Below are 18,637 nucleotides of genomic sequence, written 5' to 3'. Positions count from 1 at the left end.
ATCTTTTTTTTTTAGGTTTAATAGAGGGAACACTGTACCTAACTGCTAAGGCCTTATTCGTCCCCGAAAGCGAAGAGAGAAGGAAGACAGGATAGGAGAAAGCCAGCCGTTCCGAGAACGAACCTTAGCTGGCGCCACTGGTCGCTACTCGATCGTCTTCCAAACTGGCCGAAATTCAGTATTGCGAGTAAGCTAAGAGCTAATAGTTCCTATAGGCCGACCTTTTTTTTCTGCTTCTTCCTTAATTCTTCTTCTTCTTTTTCTTCTTCTTCTTCTTCCTCCTCTTCTATTTTCATTCTTATTCTTCGTGATTTTCTATTTTCATCCATCAGTTTGTTTGAAAAAGAAGACTCCAGTCCGAGAACAAACAAAGAGAGAAAGAAAGATGGGATTGCAAACGTAGGACGAGATGGGACAAAGTCCAAGGTAGAATAAGAAGGAGAGAAAAGAGAGGGGGGGGAGAGAAAATAGGTGAAGAGGTGAGGGAAATAGGGATAGAAAGAGAAGAGGGAGAGGAGGAGAAAAAGGGAGAGGAGGGAAAGAGAAGGGAGATAAAAACGAGGGAGGGAGAAAGGTAGGAGAGAGAGAGAAAAATAATAGGGGAGAAAGAGAAAAGAGGGAGAGAAGGGAATAAGGAAGAGGGAGAATAAGAAAGTGATAAAAAAGAGAAAAGGGAGACATCCTCAATAAGGACTCTGTAAAAGCTTTTAGCGTCTTCAATTCAACATAATTCAATAGTCAATTCAATTTTCAATTCAATTATTTTTTATTGTTTAAATACATGATAGTATGTTAACAATGTTTTTTAAGTAATATAGTTTAGTTTTTAATATAGCAATAGTTTAATATGCATTCTATTATTAATATTATTTTGGCAAAGCCCTTTATTCCTACCTACGAACAATAACGTAGGTAGATATTTTGTCAAATGGTAAAAATGTCACCTATGACCAATCAAATGTAACTTTGTAATTTATAATAAATTAAAATGATGTCCGCCCACATAGCTAAAAAGTTGAGAACTGCTTTTTTATGGGCTGTGGAATCTTCACCGTTTATTGTAATGGCCTGTGGAATTGTTGGGAAACTTTTTGCACATCTGGTTTTATTGGCTGTGGGGACGGGACGTTTGCGATTTTTTTCCCCACATTTTGTTTCAATGATCTGACACTCTGAGAGACATTGCTAAATGTTATCAAACTGTTTCCACGTCTTGTTTCAATGGTCTCAGAGACTTTGCCAAACTTTCTTTTTCATCCTCTTTCAAGAATCGAACCCGCGGCCTAGCGCTTACAAGGCAGACGCACTACCAACTAAGCTAACTAGGCTGGCACAGAGAAGATAACAGCCTGCAATTCCCTTGTTAAAGAAATAGCAAAGATAGAGTGCGAAGGGTATCCACTCGTACAATTTTTGTAACCAAAACTAAAAGCTAGTTCATTCAGCCAAAGGTTTTTTTTTTTTTTTTTTTTTCACATCTTGTTTCTATGATCTGTGGAACATTACGATCCTTTTTACTTTCCTTATCCTATAGGAAGGAAAGTAATGTATTTATTTTTACACATTTTAATGTAATGTGCCATGGAGATTTAGGGGAAACAATTTACAATTCTTCTTTCAATACCTAATCTGAGAGACTTTTGCGAAGTTTTTTTTTCAATGGGCTATGGGCACGTTGCGCAACTTTTCCCACACCTTATCTCTTCTCACTGGAGAGGAAATAGCCCCCACATTGAAACTCCCCTCCTTTTTTCCTCAACCTACCCGAATGGAGTACCCCACTCTCTTTTCCTTTCTATTACGCTCTGCATGGGGAACTTTTACTAGTTAATGGGATAGTATTGGAATCGGCCCACATTTTCAAAATCTCCGATCTCATTTTTCTGTCGATCCAAATAACCGATTTTGACGATTTAAATGGACTATTAAAGACTATTAAACACCTATCATTGGTTAACAATCTAATAATTAGATATTACAACCAACCTCAGTGGTGTAGTGGTTAGCACGGTAGACTCTAGATCTATATATATATACTAGTAAATCTGTTCTATGGAATCGAACCCGCGGCCTAGCGCTTACAAGGCAGACGCACTACCAACTAAGCTAACTAGGCTGGCAAAGGAAGGTAAAGTGGAAGAACATGAATCTACATAATATCATATATCTTCTTTGAAAGCAACCTCAGTGGTGCAGTTGTTAACGCGTTGGACTTTGGATCTGTAGGTTGGTGGTTCAAGTCCAAGTCAAGTCATAAAATTTATTCAGGTGTAATAATCGGGGAACGACATTTCTGACAAGCATTTAAATTTATGCTTAACACAATTTAAAAAATTCCTTATCTTCTTTGAAAGATAAAAGAAGCCTAGTTAGTTTTGAAGAGTGGCTGAGGGACTATAAACAGAGAGTAGATCAGCGTCTAGCCGGGGAACTATAAACAGAGAGTAGATCAGCGTCTAGCAGGGGAACTATAAACACGGAGTAGACTAGTCCAAATTTCCTCACGCTATTTCAATAGCGAAGGTTGAGTGCGAATCCCACTCGGAAATTATTGTTTAGCCAAAACCAGTTGGCCCCAAAGCGATCACTCTAAAGCTGATTGAGAGGCCGCCGACCCCATCTGAACATGGGAAAAGGCGAAGAAGAAGAAGAAGAAGAAGAAGAAGAAGCCTAGTCAAATTATGGTAAAGAGAAAAGTTGGACTCGTAATTTAGAGGGCTTGGGTTCGAGTTTTAGTAGCGACATGAAAATTTAGCCCCGTCTCTTCGATTTCCCGACGACAAGATCTTAGCAGGAAAAGTTCTCTCTGTCACAAAATTGGGAATTTCGACAGCACAGCAGCTTTGACATGCCGTAGAAATCGTGAACCTGCCCCGGACAAATTATGGTAAAGAGAAAAGTTGGACTCGTAATTTAGAGGGCTTGGGTTCGAGTTTTAGTAGCGACATGAAAATTCAGTCCTTAGTCCTGTTTTTTTGTCTCTTCAATTCAAATTCAATTCAATTCAATAAAGCATTTATTTGTACAAATGTACGTTTGCTTGTTTTACAATTTTACATGGAAATTTGGTTTCTCGACAAGATCTTAGCAGGAAAAGTTCCCTCTATCACAAAATTGGGAATTTCGACAGCACAGCAGCTTTGACATGCCGTAGAGATCGTGAAAGCACAACAAGCACCAAAATCCCCTACGGAATAGCCGAACGAACCCCACGTTCCAAGTATTAGGAGACTAGGGGAAGGAGGGAGGAGAAAAAGGAGGTTGAGATATTTTCAACAGCGGGACAAAACGAGTGGGAGGTACGAGGAGAGAGAGGGGAAGGAGAGTAGGGACGCGCTACCCTCCAAGATAACTCTTCGCTTTGGGGACGATAAGACCTCAGCAGTTACAGTTCCTTCTAGGCTGGCCAAATCTTAAAAAAGCCGGTAACTGTAGTCGCGGCTCCGGTTTGGATCAATGGCCGTTTAACTGCTACCAATGGCCGTTTAACTGCTACCCCAGGAGGGGAGGGAGGTAAATGGGAAAGATAGGGAGGGAGCAAAGGAACCTGGCGGGGACGAACTGACGAACACATGAAATGGGACAAAATAGGGTGTGAAGGAGAGAAATTAGCAGGGATATGGGAAGAGAAACAAAAAAATATAGGGAGGGAGAAAGATATGCGTACCTATAAAAGCAAGAGAGGGGAAAATAGAACTCAACGGAAGGAGAGAGAGAGAAGAAAAATAGGGATAAAAGGGAAGGGAAGAAAACACAAGAAAATGTAGGGGGGAGGGGTAATATTCGGTATGACGTCATCGCACAGTGTTGCAAGACCTAGACTCAGCGAGAGAGTAGAAAAACAGAAAAACCCCTACATCCTACTCCTCCTACGCTCCTACTACTTCCCCTCTCTTGAGTAACTCCGTCTCCTCCTTTTTTCCTCAACCTACCCGAATGGAGTACCTCACTCTCTTTTCCTATTACGCTCTGCATGGGGAACTTTTACTAGGGAATGGGATAGTATTGGAATCGGCCCACATTTTCAAAATCTCCGATCTGTTTCAAGAACGCAATAGATTTATTTCCGTCAGAAAGGCCCGATTTTTCTGTCGATAAATTAACCGATTTTGACGATTTAAATGGACTATTAAATACCTACCTACATAGTATCATCTTGGTTAATGATTATTCTAATAAATCTTCCTTGTCTAACCATAGCTGAAGATCTGAAGTTTATGTCGACTGAGGAGGGAACAGCTCAGGTCAAGAGCATTTTCTCCTGACTTTTTTCTTCTTCTGTGATTCTCCACTTCAAATTTCCTTCCGCTCTTTCAACTTTCGCACCGTAACAGAAAGTCGTGTGCTGTTGCCGCCAGAATTTTTTTCCCCCTCCCGTTCTATAACAGGTAACATCGTAACTTCAACTGTTTTCTTGATTTAGGTTCCTCTTCTCCATCTCTCACGATCTTGTGCTTCGTCCTTGGTGATTTGAGCTCAAATCAAGTAATGAAATTTGGCGTATTGTATTAAGCGGGGAACGACATTTATGACAAGCATTTAATGCTTAACACAGTTAAAATTCGTTCCCTAAGTAGGTATACATTTTCGTTTTCTATAAGGGTGGGTTTCGCCAACCTTCTTTTTCAAATTTTCGATTCCCTTCCAATTCCCTTCCACCCAAAAAAATTTCAATTTCCGTCCACACTTTCAACTTTCGCACCGTAACAGAAAGTCGTGTGCTGTTGCCGCCAGCAATTTTTTCCCCCTCCACTTCTCTCGCTCTCTTGCCATTCTCATTTTTCTACCCCAATACAATTCTAACGCTCTCCCGTTAAGACTCGAGTCGTTCATTCTTTGCTTCTGCATCTCTGCGTGGGGTTTGGCGTGCTAAAAGAATTAGCCCAACGCTGTGGCCGAGCGGTTAAGAGCACTGGACTTTCAATCCGGAGGTCCCGGGTTCGAATCCCGGCCGGGGTGGAAATTTTTTGGGCCTAATTTTTACGGATTGGCATAGATGTCTGGATGTAAAATGAGTTGACAGGATAAAATCCGCCCCGGGCGAGAATTGAACCCGCGGCCTAGCGCTTACAAGGCAGATGCACTACCAACTAAGCTAACTAGGCTGGCTCACAGATGAGAAATATTCATCTAGAAATAAAAATATGTATGTAAATGTACTTAGAAAGAGTTGCTTAAAAAAAGAGGTCAGATCGGGGGAACTTGAACTAGTGGGGTCTTATGGTCCCGAAAGCTAAACTAAACTAGAAGGAAAACAGGATAGAAGAAAGCCCAGCCATTCCGAGAACGAATGTTATCTGTTTAACATAAAATCCGCCCCTGCCGGGAATCAAACCCGCGACCTAGCGCTTACAAGGTAGACGCGCTACTAACCAAGCTAACTAGGCTGGATCGTCGGGTGAAAACTTCAAATTCACTTCGTTCTATCAATATAAAGAGGAACACCCATAACTCATTTTTGTACTCATGATTAGATCCTTAGTATACGTAGGTTGAGGAAGATTTTGTTAAAAATAGTCAATGATGTTAGGATATCTACAGCATTCTAGTCGCTATGTGTATGAATGCTATGAATGAGTCATAGTAATATATGTAGTAAAGAGTAAACTCTATAGTTGAATCGACCAAAGAATGGAACTTTACGCGAGATAAGTTTGTTCATAAAATGGAAGAATAAAGAAGTACTGGCATTCGTCAGCCTCTCAATTAGCCCTAGGGTGATTGCTTTATTTATGTAAATAAATAAAAAGTATTAAAAAAAATCTGGTGTGAACATCACACGACTTTCTATTACATTTGCAGAATACGTAGGTATTTGGCCCAACGCTGTGGCCGAGCGGTTAAGAGCACTGGACTTTCAATCCGGAGGCCCCGGGTTCGAATCCCGGCCGGGGCGAAAATTTTTTGGGCCTAATTTTTCCTTTTCTGGATTGGCACAGATGTATGGATGTAAAATAAGTTGACATGATGGGAAAGCAAGAACATAAACGAACGTTTTCCGACTGTGGGTGTGATTTTTTACTTTCTATTACTACAGTATAGCGAGCTATACTAGTAATGAAAGTATTGCAATCGGTCCAAATTTTTTATTTAAAAAAAGATTTGATATAAGCAACAGTAACTTCTAACGTCTTATCGTCCCGAAATCGAAGAGAGAAGGACGACATGATAGGAGGAAGCCAGCCGTTCCGTGAACGAACCTTATCCGTTCAGGAAAAAATCCGCCCCGAGTGGCAATCGAACCCGCGACCTGGTGCTTGCAAGGCAGACGCGCGACCAACCAAGCTAACTAGGCTGGCCGTTTCTATTTCGTAGCAGTGAAACAACCGCTACGTTAGACTTGTGTGGTCTGAGTCGTAGCACACCCATCCCGTAGTATGCCTCGCATCAGATGGGCGAAGGAAGACATTGTGATGTGATTGTGTTTTTGTATAAGTGTGTAATTATGTACATATTAATTTACTATTAGATATTTATGTTTGTGCTATTTTTCCATTCAACTCGTGTTAATTAACTGCATTTTTCCTTCTATCATTAAGACAATAGGAAATGGGGTGACATACTTAATGATTATTGTAATGGTTAATTATCATGGCGTCGCGTCAACTTGAAGTGGTTATTTAAGCTGGAAAACGCTTATTAAATTAATGATTATGAGAAATTCTCTGTAGGTTTAGAGAAATTCTGTTTTTTGAAGCATCGCTGATAGCGCTGTTCATGGATCCTTGCACATTGCATATACGCTACAAGTTTCCAGGCACTCATAAGAATATATTTCTCGATTTTCTCGTAATTCTCTGTAGGTTTAGAGAAATTCTGTTTTTTGAAGCATCGCTGATAGCGCTGTTCATGGATCCTTGCACATTGCATATACGCTACGAGTTTCCAGGCACTCATAAAAATATATTTCTCGATTTTCTCGTATGCAAAAGTGCAAAATACATCTCGTTTGAAATTTAAAAGCTGGGACCACAATATGAGCTGAGGCTTGGGCAAAAGTGCAAAATACATCTCGTTTGAAATTTAAAAGCTGGGACCACAATATGAGCTGAGGCTTGGTGTTTATCTCTTGGATTAAGCACTCACGTGAGCTCACGTGACGTGATAGTAGTGTGTTTCTACCTTAATAGCCCTTATGCACTTACTTAGATGAGGATTTAATTCCCGCCCGGGGCGAACTTTATCCTTAACAGATAAGGTTCGTTCTCGGAACGGCTGGCTTTCTCCTACCGAGGCTTGGGGTTTATCTCTTGGATTAAGCAATCACGTGAGCTCACGTGACGTGATAGTAGTGTGTTTCTACCTTAATAGCCCTTATGCGCTTACTTAGATGAGGATTTAATTCGCGCCCGGGGCGAACTTTATTCTAAACAGATAAGGTTCGTTCTCGGAACGGCTGGCTTTCTCCTATCCCGTCTTCCTTTTCTCTTCGCTTTCGGGACGATAAGACCTCAACAGTTACAGTTCCCTCTGTCAAACCTCTTTCTAAGCGTCTTCCTTTTCTCTTCGCTTTCGGGACGATAAGACCTCAACAGTTACAGTTCCCTCTGTCAAACCTCTTTCTAAGAAAAAAAAAAAATCTCCCGTACCTACATAATTCTCTTGTACGAGTAGGCTACTATACATAAAACCTTACCCACTATACGAAAAAAAAAAAATCTCCCGTACCTACATAATTCTCTTGTACGAGTAGGCTACTATACATAAAACCTTACCCACTATACTATACATATACATATTACCCTACCCACACACACCTTACAGCCAAGACACGACAGATAAAGAGTGGGAAGTTTTCTTTTCCCCCTCCCTCGCTCATTTAGCCTCAATACATTATCCCACATTTTGTTTTTTCCCACGAGTCACGCTTTTTCATAAATCATACCTCAAGGCTTTCGAGAGAGAGAAAAAATATCCCACCTCCCTCCCTCCTCTTCACTTTGAGGTCCGGGTGAGTTGAGTTGTACAGCCAAGACACGACAGATAAAGAGTGGGAAGTTTTCTTTTCCCCCTCCCTCGCTCATTTAGCCTCAATACATTATCCCACATTTTTTTCCCACGAGTCACGCTTTTTCATAAATCATACCTCAAGGCTTTCGAGAGGGAGAAAAAAAATATCCCACCTCCCTCTCTCCTCTTCGCTTTGAGGTCCGGGTGAGTTGAGAGGTTGAGACCCTTCGAGAAAAAGGTTTGAAATGAAGATTTTTTTTTTTCACTGGTTCAGATCTCAAAAAGCGTCCCAGGCGGGAATCGACCCCACGACCTAGCGCTTACAAGGCAGACGCGCTACCCTCCAAGCTAACTAGGCTGGGAATTCAATGTTTTGTTTCACGAAATCCTCAAGTTTATCAGTTTCAAAGCCTCACCTAATCAATCAAAATGAAATACTAATACTACAACTTTATATTCTTCATTTCTTCTCCTTCTCTCTTTTTCTGCTTCTTCTTCTACTTTTTCCTTCTTCGTCTTATTCTCGATATTCTTCTTCGTGTCCTTTCTTCTTCTTCTTCTTCTTCTTCTTCTTCTTCTTCTTCTTCTTCTTCTTCTTCTTCTTCTTCTTCTTCTTCTTCCTTTTTCATCTTATTCTTTTGTTGTTGTTGTTGTTGTTGTTGTTGCTGTTGTTGCTGTTGTTTGTTGTTGTCTTCGTGTCCTCTTCCTCCTCTTTCTTCCAGTGGTCTTCTTCATTATTATATTATTCACTTCTCCTTTCTCCTCTCTTCTACTTCTGCCTCTTCCCCTATTTTCCGATCTCCCTTACATCACCTCATTCTTGTTGTTCTTCTCCATCTCATCCACCTTCTTCTTATTCATGTTATTGTCCTCCTCCACCTTCTTCTTCTTATTCATGTTACCAGTGGTCTTCTTCATTATTATATTATTCACTTCTCCTTTCTCCTCTCTTCTACTTCTGCCTCTTCTCCTATTTTCCGGTCTCCCTTGCATCACCTCATTCTTGTTGTTCTTCTCCATCTCCTCCTCCACCTCCTTCTTCTTCATGTTGTTGTCCTTTTTTTACTTCTCCTCCTCCTTCTTTTCCTTAATATGACTCACAACAATAGGATTATCTCTTTTCTTTGGTCAAGAAACACATTAAGCTGATCGCTTATCCATCTAGAAAAGATTCTTCCATTTTATTCCAAGGTATAATAATAAGTACAACAGTAAAAATAGTGCTTATTTATACTGCTTGGAGAGGACTGAAAAGTCTTACTAAAGCAGTAGGTTATGTACTGTTATTGTGGTCAAATTCTCAAATTATTTTGAGGATAAAATTCCATACCTCGGCTGGGATTGAATCCACGTCCTCCTGTTTACCAGGTGAGCGTCTTGACTACTACACCACCGAGGCAGGTGGAGGGATGGAGAAAGATATTCCAATTATATTTTCGGTTCATGGTATCAATTAATAAAACAGACAACATGTTCAATCATATACAACACTCAAATTGACTGACTCAATCTTTTAGATAAATTTCTTTCCGAGCGGGAATCGAACCCGCGACCTAGGGCTTACAGGCGATCTACCTTCCAAGTTAACTAGGTTGGCGATTCCAATTAAGTGACCAAGTATTGGTATCAATTAATAAAACAGACAAAATGTTCATGTTCAATCAAACAACACTCAAATTGACTGAGTGACTCAATCGCGACTCAAACACGGATTGAGTCAACATTCTCAACACTAAGAACTAAGATTGATACCTCGGCTGGGATTGAACCCACGCCCTCCTGTTTACCAAGCGAGCGCCTTGACCACTACACCACCGAGGCAGGTAATGGGAAAGCAAGAACATAAACGAACGTTTTCCGACTGTGTGTGTGATTTTTTTAAAAAACGGCGTGCTAAAAGAATTAGCCCAACGCTGTGGCCGAGCGGTTAAGAGCACTGGACTTTCAATCCGGAGGTCCCGGGTTCGAATCCCGGGCGGGGCGGAAATTTTTTGGGCCTAATTTTTCCTTTTCCGGATTAGCATAGATGTATGGATGTAAAATGAGTTGACATTATGGGAAAGCAAGAACATAAACGAACGTTTTCCGACTGTGTGTGTGATTTTTTTTTAAGATTTGATATAAGGAACAGTCACTTCTAACGTCTTATCGTCCCGAAATCGAAGAGAGAAGGACGACATGATAGGAGGAAGCCAGCCGTTCCGTGAACGAACCTTATCCGTTCAGGAAAAAAAATCCGCCCCGAGTGGCAATCGAACCCGCGGCCTGGTGCTTGCAAGGCAGACGCGCGACCAACCAAGCTAACTAGGCTGGCCAGAGCCGTTTCGTTAAGGGAGGGGTAATATTCGGTATGACGTCATCGCACAGTGTTGCAAGACCTAGACTCAGCGAGAGAGTAGAAAAACAGAAAAACCCCTACCTCCTACGCTCCTACTACTTCCCCTCTCTTGAGTAACTCCGTCCCCTCCTTTTTTCCTCAACCTACCCGAATGGAGTACCCCACTCTCTTTTCCTTTCTATTACGCTCTGCATGGGGAACTTTTACTAGGTAATGGGATAGTATTGGAATCGGCCCACATTGACAAAATCTCCGATCAGATATGACATTCAATTCCTGGTGGGAAAAATCTTACCAGTTTCTATCAAACCTCTTAGACATGAATTGACATTCAATTTTATTTCTGGCGACAGAGATATGACATTCAATTCCTGGTGGGAAAAATCTTACCAGTTTCTATCAAACCTCTTAGACATGAATTGACATTCAATTTTATTCCTGTCGATCCAAATAACCGATTTTGACGATTTAAATGGACTATTAAAGACTATTAAACACCTATCATTGGTTAACAATCTAATAATTAAGTATTACAACCAACCTCAGTGGTGTAGTGGTTAGCACGGTAGACTCTAGATCTAGAGGTTGGTGATTTGAGCCCAAGTCAAGTAATGAAATTTGGCGTATTGTATTAAGCGGGGAACGACATTTGTGACAAGCATTTAATGCTTAACACAATTAAAATCCCTTCCCTAAGTAGGTATACATTTTCGTTTTTTATAAGGGTGGGTTTCGCCAACCTTCTTTTTCAAATTTTCGAACTTTTCCAATTTCCTTCCACCCAAAAAATTTTCAATTTCCGTCCAATTTTATTTCTGGTGACAGTGATATGACATTCAATTCCTGGTGGAACAAATCAAAGCAAGGGGAGCGTTCGCTAATTATTCAAATTGAAGGTCACGCCAATAGATAAATGAAGGTCCTAAGCGATAACTGGTACGGTGGTACGTACTAACACAGATGAGAAATATTCATCTAGAAATAAAAATATGTAAGTATGTAAATGTACTTACTTATAGAAAGTTAAAAAAAAAGATGAGTGTTTCACCGCAATAGATAAATGAAGGTCCTAAGCGATAACTGGTACGGTGGTACGTACTAACACAGATGAGAAATATTCATCTAGAAATAAAAATATGTCAATAGTTCACCTCCGAAACAACAACAATAAAGGGTTAATCAACAAAACATGGAACTCGGAAAATTTGTTCTTCCACCTGCGAAACAACAACAATAAAGGGTTAATCGAAACGTGAAAATGGACTGCCTATAACTTAAGTGATTTTTTGATGAGGTTTGATAGAGAGAACTGTAACTGCTACGGACGTTTAGCTTCTTCTTCTTCTTCTTCTTCTTCTTCTTCTTCTTCTTCTTCTTCTTCTTCTTCTTCTTCATGTTATTGTCCTTTATTTTTTACTTCTCCTCCCTTTTCCTTAATATGATACTCATATTAGCCCAGTTTCGAAATTTCGCGCGAAGCTACATATATATACGGCCCTGACTCATAACAATAGGATTATCTCTTTTCTTTGGTCAAGAAACACATTAAGCTGATCGCTTATCCATCTAGAAAAGATTCATCCATTTTATTCCAAGGTATAATAATAAGTACAACAGTAAAAATAGTGCTTATTTATACTGCTTGGAGAGGACTTAAAAGTCTTACTAAAGCAGTAGGCTACTATGTACTGTTATTGTGGTCAAATTAGGACTGAAAAGTCTTACTAAAGCAGTAGGTTATGTACTGTTATTGTGGTCAAATTCTCAAATTATTTTGAGGATAAAATTCCATACCTCGGCTGGGATTGAATCCACGCCCTCCTGTTTACCAGGCGAGCGTCTTGACTACTACACCACCGAGGCAGGTGGAGGGATGGAGAAAGAATTGAATCCACGCCCTCCTGTTTACCAGGCGAGCGTCTTGACTACTACACCACCGAGGCAGGTGGAGGGATGGAGAAAGATTTTTTTTAGAAAAAAGGTTCAAAATGGCGGACTTACTTTCATCGGTCTGAGGCGCGGACAAAATGGCACTGTGTCGTTTTTTGACTTCCTCTACGTTTGTCTGTATCCTGTCTATCATCTCCCGAATTTCTTCCACCTGCGAACACAGAACAACAAAGGTTAACGAAAACATGGAACAAGAAAGGGTCGATAAAAACATGGAACTTGAAAAAAATGTCTATCATCTCCCGAATTTCTTCCACCTGCGAACACAAAACAACAAAGGTTAACGAAAACATGGAACAAGAAAGGGTTGATAAAAAACATGGAACTTGAAAAAAATTGTTCTTTCACTTGTCTATCATCTCCCGAATTTCTTCCACCTGCGAACACAAAACAACAAAGGTTAACGAAAACATGGAACAAGAAAGGGTTGATAAAAACATTGAACTTGAAAAAAATTGTTCTTTCACCTCCGAAACAACAACAATAAAGGGTTAATCAACAAAACATGGAACTCGGAAAATTTGTTCTTCCACCTGCGAAACAATAACAACAACAAAGGGTTAATTGAAACGTGAAAATGGACTGCCTATATTCACTTCCGAAACAACAACAATAAAGGGTTAATCAACAAAACATGGAACTCGGAAAATTTGTTCTTCCACCTGCGAAACAACAACAACAACAACAATAAAGGGTTAATTGAAACGTGAAAATGGACTGCCTATGCGAAACAACAACAATAAAGGGTTAATCGAAACGTGAAAATGGACAAAATCAACAATGAAACAATCTTGAGAAGAGTAGGAAAATCAAAGTTTGTATTGCTATAGATAACCATCAAGGATAGAAAGCTGAGGTATGCAGGGCATGTGCTGAGGCGATCCAGTGGAACCCTCCTGCTCAACATCTTGGATGGTATAATACCTGGACAGAGAAAGCGAGGAAGACCAAGAAGAGTTTGGGAAGACGATATCCTAATAGGAGAAAGCCAGCCGTTCCGAGAACGAACCTTATCCGCTCAGGATAAAAGCCATAGTTAACTTGGAGGGTACCGCCTTGTAAGCGCTAGCTGGCGGGTTCGATTCCCGACAGGGGCGGATTTTATGTGACTTTCTCCTATCCTGTCTTCCTCCTCTTTTTGATTTCGGCAAAAATCTTATCAGATTCTATCAAACCTCTTAGACATGAATTGACATTCAATTTTATTTCTGGTGACAGAGATATGACATTCAATTCCTGGTGGGGAAAAATCTTACCAGTTTCTATCAAACCTCTTAGACATGAACTGACATTCAATTTTATTTCTGGTGACAGTGATATGACATAAACCCGAATATCAGCGACTCGCTCGCCTACTCGACTCTCGAGTGAGAAATCGGCACGGTGTAATTTCCAGGAATAAAATATTCAACTCGATTAATTTCCACTCGAGTTACAACTCGAGTTGGAAAATAATCGAGTTGAAAAATCTCACTCGAGTCCCATCACTATCCTATTTCGTAGCAGTGAAACAACTGCTACGTTAGACTTGTGTGGTCTGAGTCGTAGCATGTCCATCCCGTAGTATGCCTCGCATCAGATGGGCGAAGGAAGACATTGTGATGTGATTATGTTTTTGTAAAAGTGTGTAATTATGTACATATTAATTTACTATTAGATATTTATGTTTGTGCTATTTTTCCATTCAACTCGTGTTAATTAACTGCATTTTTCCTTCTATCATTAAGACAATAGGAAATGGGGTGACATACTTAATGATTATTGTAATGGTTAATTATCATGGCGTCGCGTCAACTTGAAGTGGTTATTTAAGCTGGAAAACGCTTATTAAATTAATGATTATGAGAAATTCTCTGTAGGTTTAGAGAAATTCTGTTTTTTGAAGCATCGCTGATAGCGCTGTTCATGGATCCTTGCACATTGCATATACGCTACAAGTTTCCAGGCACTCATAAGAATATATTTCTCGATTTTCTCGTATGCAAAAGTGCAAAATACATCTCGTTTGAAATTTAAAAGCTGGGACCACAATATGAGCTGAGGCTTGGTGTTTATCTCTTGGATTAAGCACTCACGTGAGCTCACGTGACGTGATAGTAGTGTGTTTCTACCTTAATAGCCCTTATGCGCTTACTTAGATGAGGATTTAATTCGCGCCCGGGGCGAACTTTATTCTAAACAGATAAGGTTCGTTCTCGGAACGGCTGGCTTTCTCCTATCCCGTCTTCCTTTTCTCTTCGCTTTCGGGACGATAAGACCTCAACAGTTACAGTTCCCTCTGTCAAACCTCTTTCTAAGAAAAAAAAAAAATCTCCCGTACCTACATAATTCTCTTGTACGAGTAGGCTACTATACATAAAACCTTACCCACTATACTATACATATTACCCTACCCACACACACCTTACAGCCAAGACACGACAGATAAAGAGTGGGAAGTTTTCTTTTCCCCCTCCCTCGCTCATTTAGCCTCAATACATTATCCCACATTTTGTTTTTTCCCACGAGTCACGCTTTTTCATAAATCATACCTCAAGGCTTTCGAGAGGGAGAAAAAAAATATCCCACCTCCCTCTCTCCTCTTCGCTTTGAGGTCCGGGTGAGTTGAGAGGTTGAGACCCTTCGAGAAAAAGCTTAATGAGAAAATGTGAAAAAAATCCCGCAAAAACCAGTTTTTTTGTTTTTTTTTTTGGCTTTATGGTTTTCTGGACAAAATTTGCACCACCATTTTCGTGATCCTGGTAAAAAGACCTTTGATTTGATATATAGGTCCACCGGGTTTGGATAAGTCCTTCTATAAGGACGGACTGACAGACAGACACCGAAGCGAATACAATAGTCCGTCCACTATACCTTTTATTATTAGTAATAATAAAGGAAGGACGGACTAAAAAGCATGTGGCTAGACATTACATTGAAATGGGGATCTTTCAGACGGAATTCCTGTGTGATACTTTTTCCGAAGTTTCGACATCAGATTTGGATTTTTCGCATATTTTTACGTAGGAATCGACCGTTTCCCTCATCCATGAATCCATCTCTCCCGTCCACATTGACCGCCACCTCCTCCGGTCCCACATCATCATCATCACTCTGAGCCTGAAACAAATAGAGAATAGAATAGAATAGAATTAAAATAAATAGAATAGAAAAGAATTAATAGAATAGAATAGAATTAATAGAAATAGAATAGAAATACAGAGAATAGGATGAGATAGAATGTTGGTTAATGTCAAGGAACTTGACCACTAGGCCACTAGAATAGATTGATACAGAATAACAGGATAAATGAATAGTAACAGGTTATTGTAACCTGAGATAGATAAAAATAGACTTAACAGGTTATTGTAACCTGAAATAGATAAAAATAGACTTAACAGGTTATTGTAAAAAATCAAATATTTGTGGTAAAGCAGAGAGCTCCTTCACAATTTTTGAGAATACCAGCATTACTAAGAGCCTCCTTTACTATGTATTAATTATCCTGGACTTTATGGATCATCTTGTCCTGGTAATGCCGCCACTGGTCACTACTCGATTCAAGTAGATACTCAGTTGTCCTCTCGAGGCTAAGTGCACGCCGAACTCCAAGCGAAGAGCCGAAAAAACTTCGACCCCTCCGGGAGTCGAACCCGGGACCTCCGGCATGTAAGCCTACTGACCCACTCGGTCACAGAGGTTGCTTTTTTTTAAGAGGTTTGACAGAGGGAACTGTAACTGCTATGGTATCTTTTTTTTTTTTTTAAAGAGGTTTGACAGAGGGAACTTTAACTGCTATGGTCTTATCGTCCCGAAATCGAAGAGAGAAGGAAGACAGGATAGGAGAAAGCCAGCCGTTCCGAGAACGAACATTATCCCATCAGGATAAAATCCGCCCCGGACGGGAATCGAATCCGCGGCCTAGCGCTTACAAGGCAGACGCACTACCAACTAAGCTAACTAGGCTGGGAGGTTGCTTTATTTTGTATTATGGTGAGATAAATTTTCCTAGAACACGGAAATGGGAAACAATTCTTGCAAAAGATGCTTTTCTCAGAAGCTAAATTATCTGTTACGGTAAGTTAACTTACCCATTGGAAATACCCAAATGATAATTATTAAGGAAACCTTTGCACTCTTTATTGACGTAAATAGTAAGTACCTATAGGTATTTTTTAATAGGAAGCAATAAACATACCTATAGATTACCCAAATGCGTTTCTTTTAGGAGGTTCTACAGAGGGAACTGTCTTAACGTCCCGAAAGCGAAGAGAGAAGGAAGACAGGATAGGAGAAAGTCAGTCGTTCCGAGAAAGAACCTTATCTGTTTAGGATAATTTTTTTTCTTTTCCTGGCATGAATCAAAGAAACCAGAAAATCAATGAACATAGAACAGTGATTTTATTTTAATTTTTTTACTTTAAGTACCTAATATGTACTTAGGTGTATGAACTCTAGGGTGTATGAGGTCAAACTACTCATAGAATAATGAGTGATATCTTGAAAAATAACTAAAGAAAATGGACAGAGAATTGAAACTTCCAATACAAAAGAAGTTAAAGACACAGACTTCATGTCTTCTTTCTAATCAAAGTGTTATTTCAGACTTCCATAACTAGAGACTTGTACAATGATTAATGACTGTAAGTCTAAAAAAAAATCCGCCCCGGGCGGGAATCGAACCTGCAATCTAGCGCTTACAGGCGCTCTACCTTCCAAGTTAACTAGGTTGGCGATTCCAATTAAGTGACCAAGTATTGGTATCAATTAATAATAATAAAGGAAGGACGGGCTAAAAACGGACAACATGTTCAATCATACAACACTCAAATTGACTGACTCAATCTTTTAGATAAATTTCTTTCCGAGCGGGAATCGAACCCGCGACCCAGCGCTCCTTTCCAAGCTATTAGCTATTGAAGTACATCAAGCTAACTAGACTGGCGATTCCATTTAAGTGACCAAGTATTGGCATCAATTAATAATAAAACAGATAACATGTTCATTCTGTATTTCTGTTCATGTTCAATCATACAACATTCAAATTGACTGACTGAATTTCTCAATCTTTTAGATAAACTTCTTTCCGAGCGGGAATCGAACCCGCAACCTAGGGCTTACAGGCGATCTACCTTCCAAGTTACCTAGGCTGGCGATTCCAACTAAGTGACCAAGTATTGGTATCAATTAATAAAACAGACAAAATGTTCATGTTCAATCAAACAACACTCAAATTGACTGAGTGACTCAATCAGCCAGCCGTTCCGAGAACGAACCTTATCTGTTTCGGATAAAGTTCGCATCGGGCGGGAATCGAACTCGCGACCTAGCGATAGCGCTTACGCTGAGTGAATGAGGCTGGATCTTTGGGCTTCACTTTTATCAGCAATATGCAATATCCATCGATTGCAAGGCTCTTGTTCTATAAACTACGGTAGACGTCTTCAAAAGGCTACCGTAGTTCTTTCCTTGTCATTCGATAAGAAAAATGACCGCGAATTTAAGTGACCAAGTATTGGTATCAATTAATAAAACAGACAACATGTTCATGTTCAATCAAACAACACTCAAATTGACTGAGTGACTCAACAACTCAAACACGGATTGAGTCAACATTCTCAACACTAAGAACTAGGATTGAGTCAACATTCTCATGGAGTCACGGCTCATTGATTCCATGGTGAACCGCGAATTATTTGAAATTTCACTTTTAAAATTTCATTTTGCGGAAGTGCCGAAGTGGAGAAATTTTGTGAAGAAATTATTTTTTTTAACCTTCTTCAATTCAGAAAATAAAAGCTCACTGCAGAAGTTAGAAAAGGTTGTTCACTGAAACTGATCATATTGAGGCCAGATTAAAACATCCTTTTTCTTTTGTTTTGTGTAATATTACTACTCAATAGTTTTCCAGTAGGTATTTCATCATTTTACCAAGCCAAGTCAAATAGAAAGTAAAAATTCACTAACAAAATAAGTTCAAATACTAGTACCTAAAGCAGCATGTCTTTTGTGGATTCAGGGTTGAATTTTGATGATGGCAGTATTTCTACTAAGTGACCAAGTATTGGTATCAATTAATAAAACAGACAACATGTTCATGTTCAATCAAACAACACTCAAATTGACTGAGTGACTCAAGCGCAACTCAAACACGGATTGAGTCAACATTCTCAACACTAAGAACTACTTAAGATTGAGTCAACATTCTCATGGAGTCACGGCTCATTGATTCCATGGTGTAGGACTGTAGGTTAAATGACAGAGAATGCACTTAACCCCGCTGTTATGGGCGAAGAATCCATCCATGTAAATATTTCGTAAAAAAAAGTAGTCAGTCTAGCTATCCTGGAGGGTAGCACGCCTTGTAAGCGCTAGGTCGTGGGTTAGAATCCCGCCCGTGGCCCGTGGCGAATTCTATCC

The 18,637-nt window shown here is 39.9% G+C and overlaps 1 protein-coding gene and 2 non-coding genes across 3 annotated transcripts in view; 2 read left to right on the top strand and 1 right to left on the bottom strand.

Annotated features, from left to right (window-relative positions):
- The window catches only part of LOC103514014 (syntaxin-1A-like), a 23,347-nt gene extending 7,461 nt beyond the window's left edge, over positions 1–15,886 (bottom strand). Inside the window, exons 1-4 of the mRNA XM_008478879.2 lie at positions 15,878–15,886; positions 15,241–15,337; positions 12,458–12,477; positions 12,290–12,389 (exon numbers count right to left, since the gene is read on the bottom strand). Coding sequence (XP_008477101.1) covers positions 12,290–12,389; positions 12,458–12,477; positions 15,241–15,337; positions 15,878–15,886 — 226 coding nt within the window. The remainder of the gene's footprint in view (positions 1–12,289; positions 12,390–12,457; positions 12,478–15,240; positions 15,338–15,877) is intronic.
- Positions 4,886–4,959, top strand: Trnae-uuc. The gene has a single exon. It is a non-coding gene; the product is annotated as a tRNA-Glu (tRNA).
- Positions 9,856–9,933, top strand: Trnae-uuc. Its single transcript has one exon. It is a non-coding gene; the product is annotated as a tRNA-Glu (tRNA).
- Positions 15,887–18,637: the final 2,751 nt, after the last annotated feature.

Source organism: Diaphorina citri, unplaced genomic scaffold, assembly GCF_000475195.1.
Source record: "Diaphorina citri unplaced genomic scaffold, Diaci psyllid genome assembly version 1.1 scaffold1066, whole genome shotgun sequence".
NCBI lineage: Eukaryota > Metazoa > Arthropoda > Insecta > Hemiptera > Psyllidae > Diaphorina > Diaphorina citri.
This window is presented reverse-complemented; position numbering and strand designations above follow the sequence as displayed.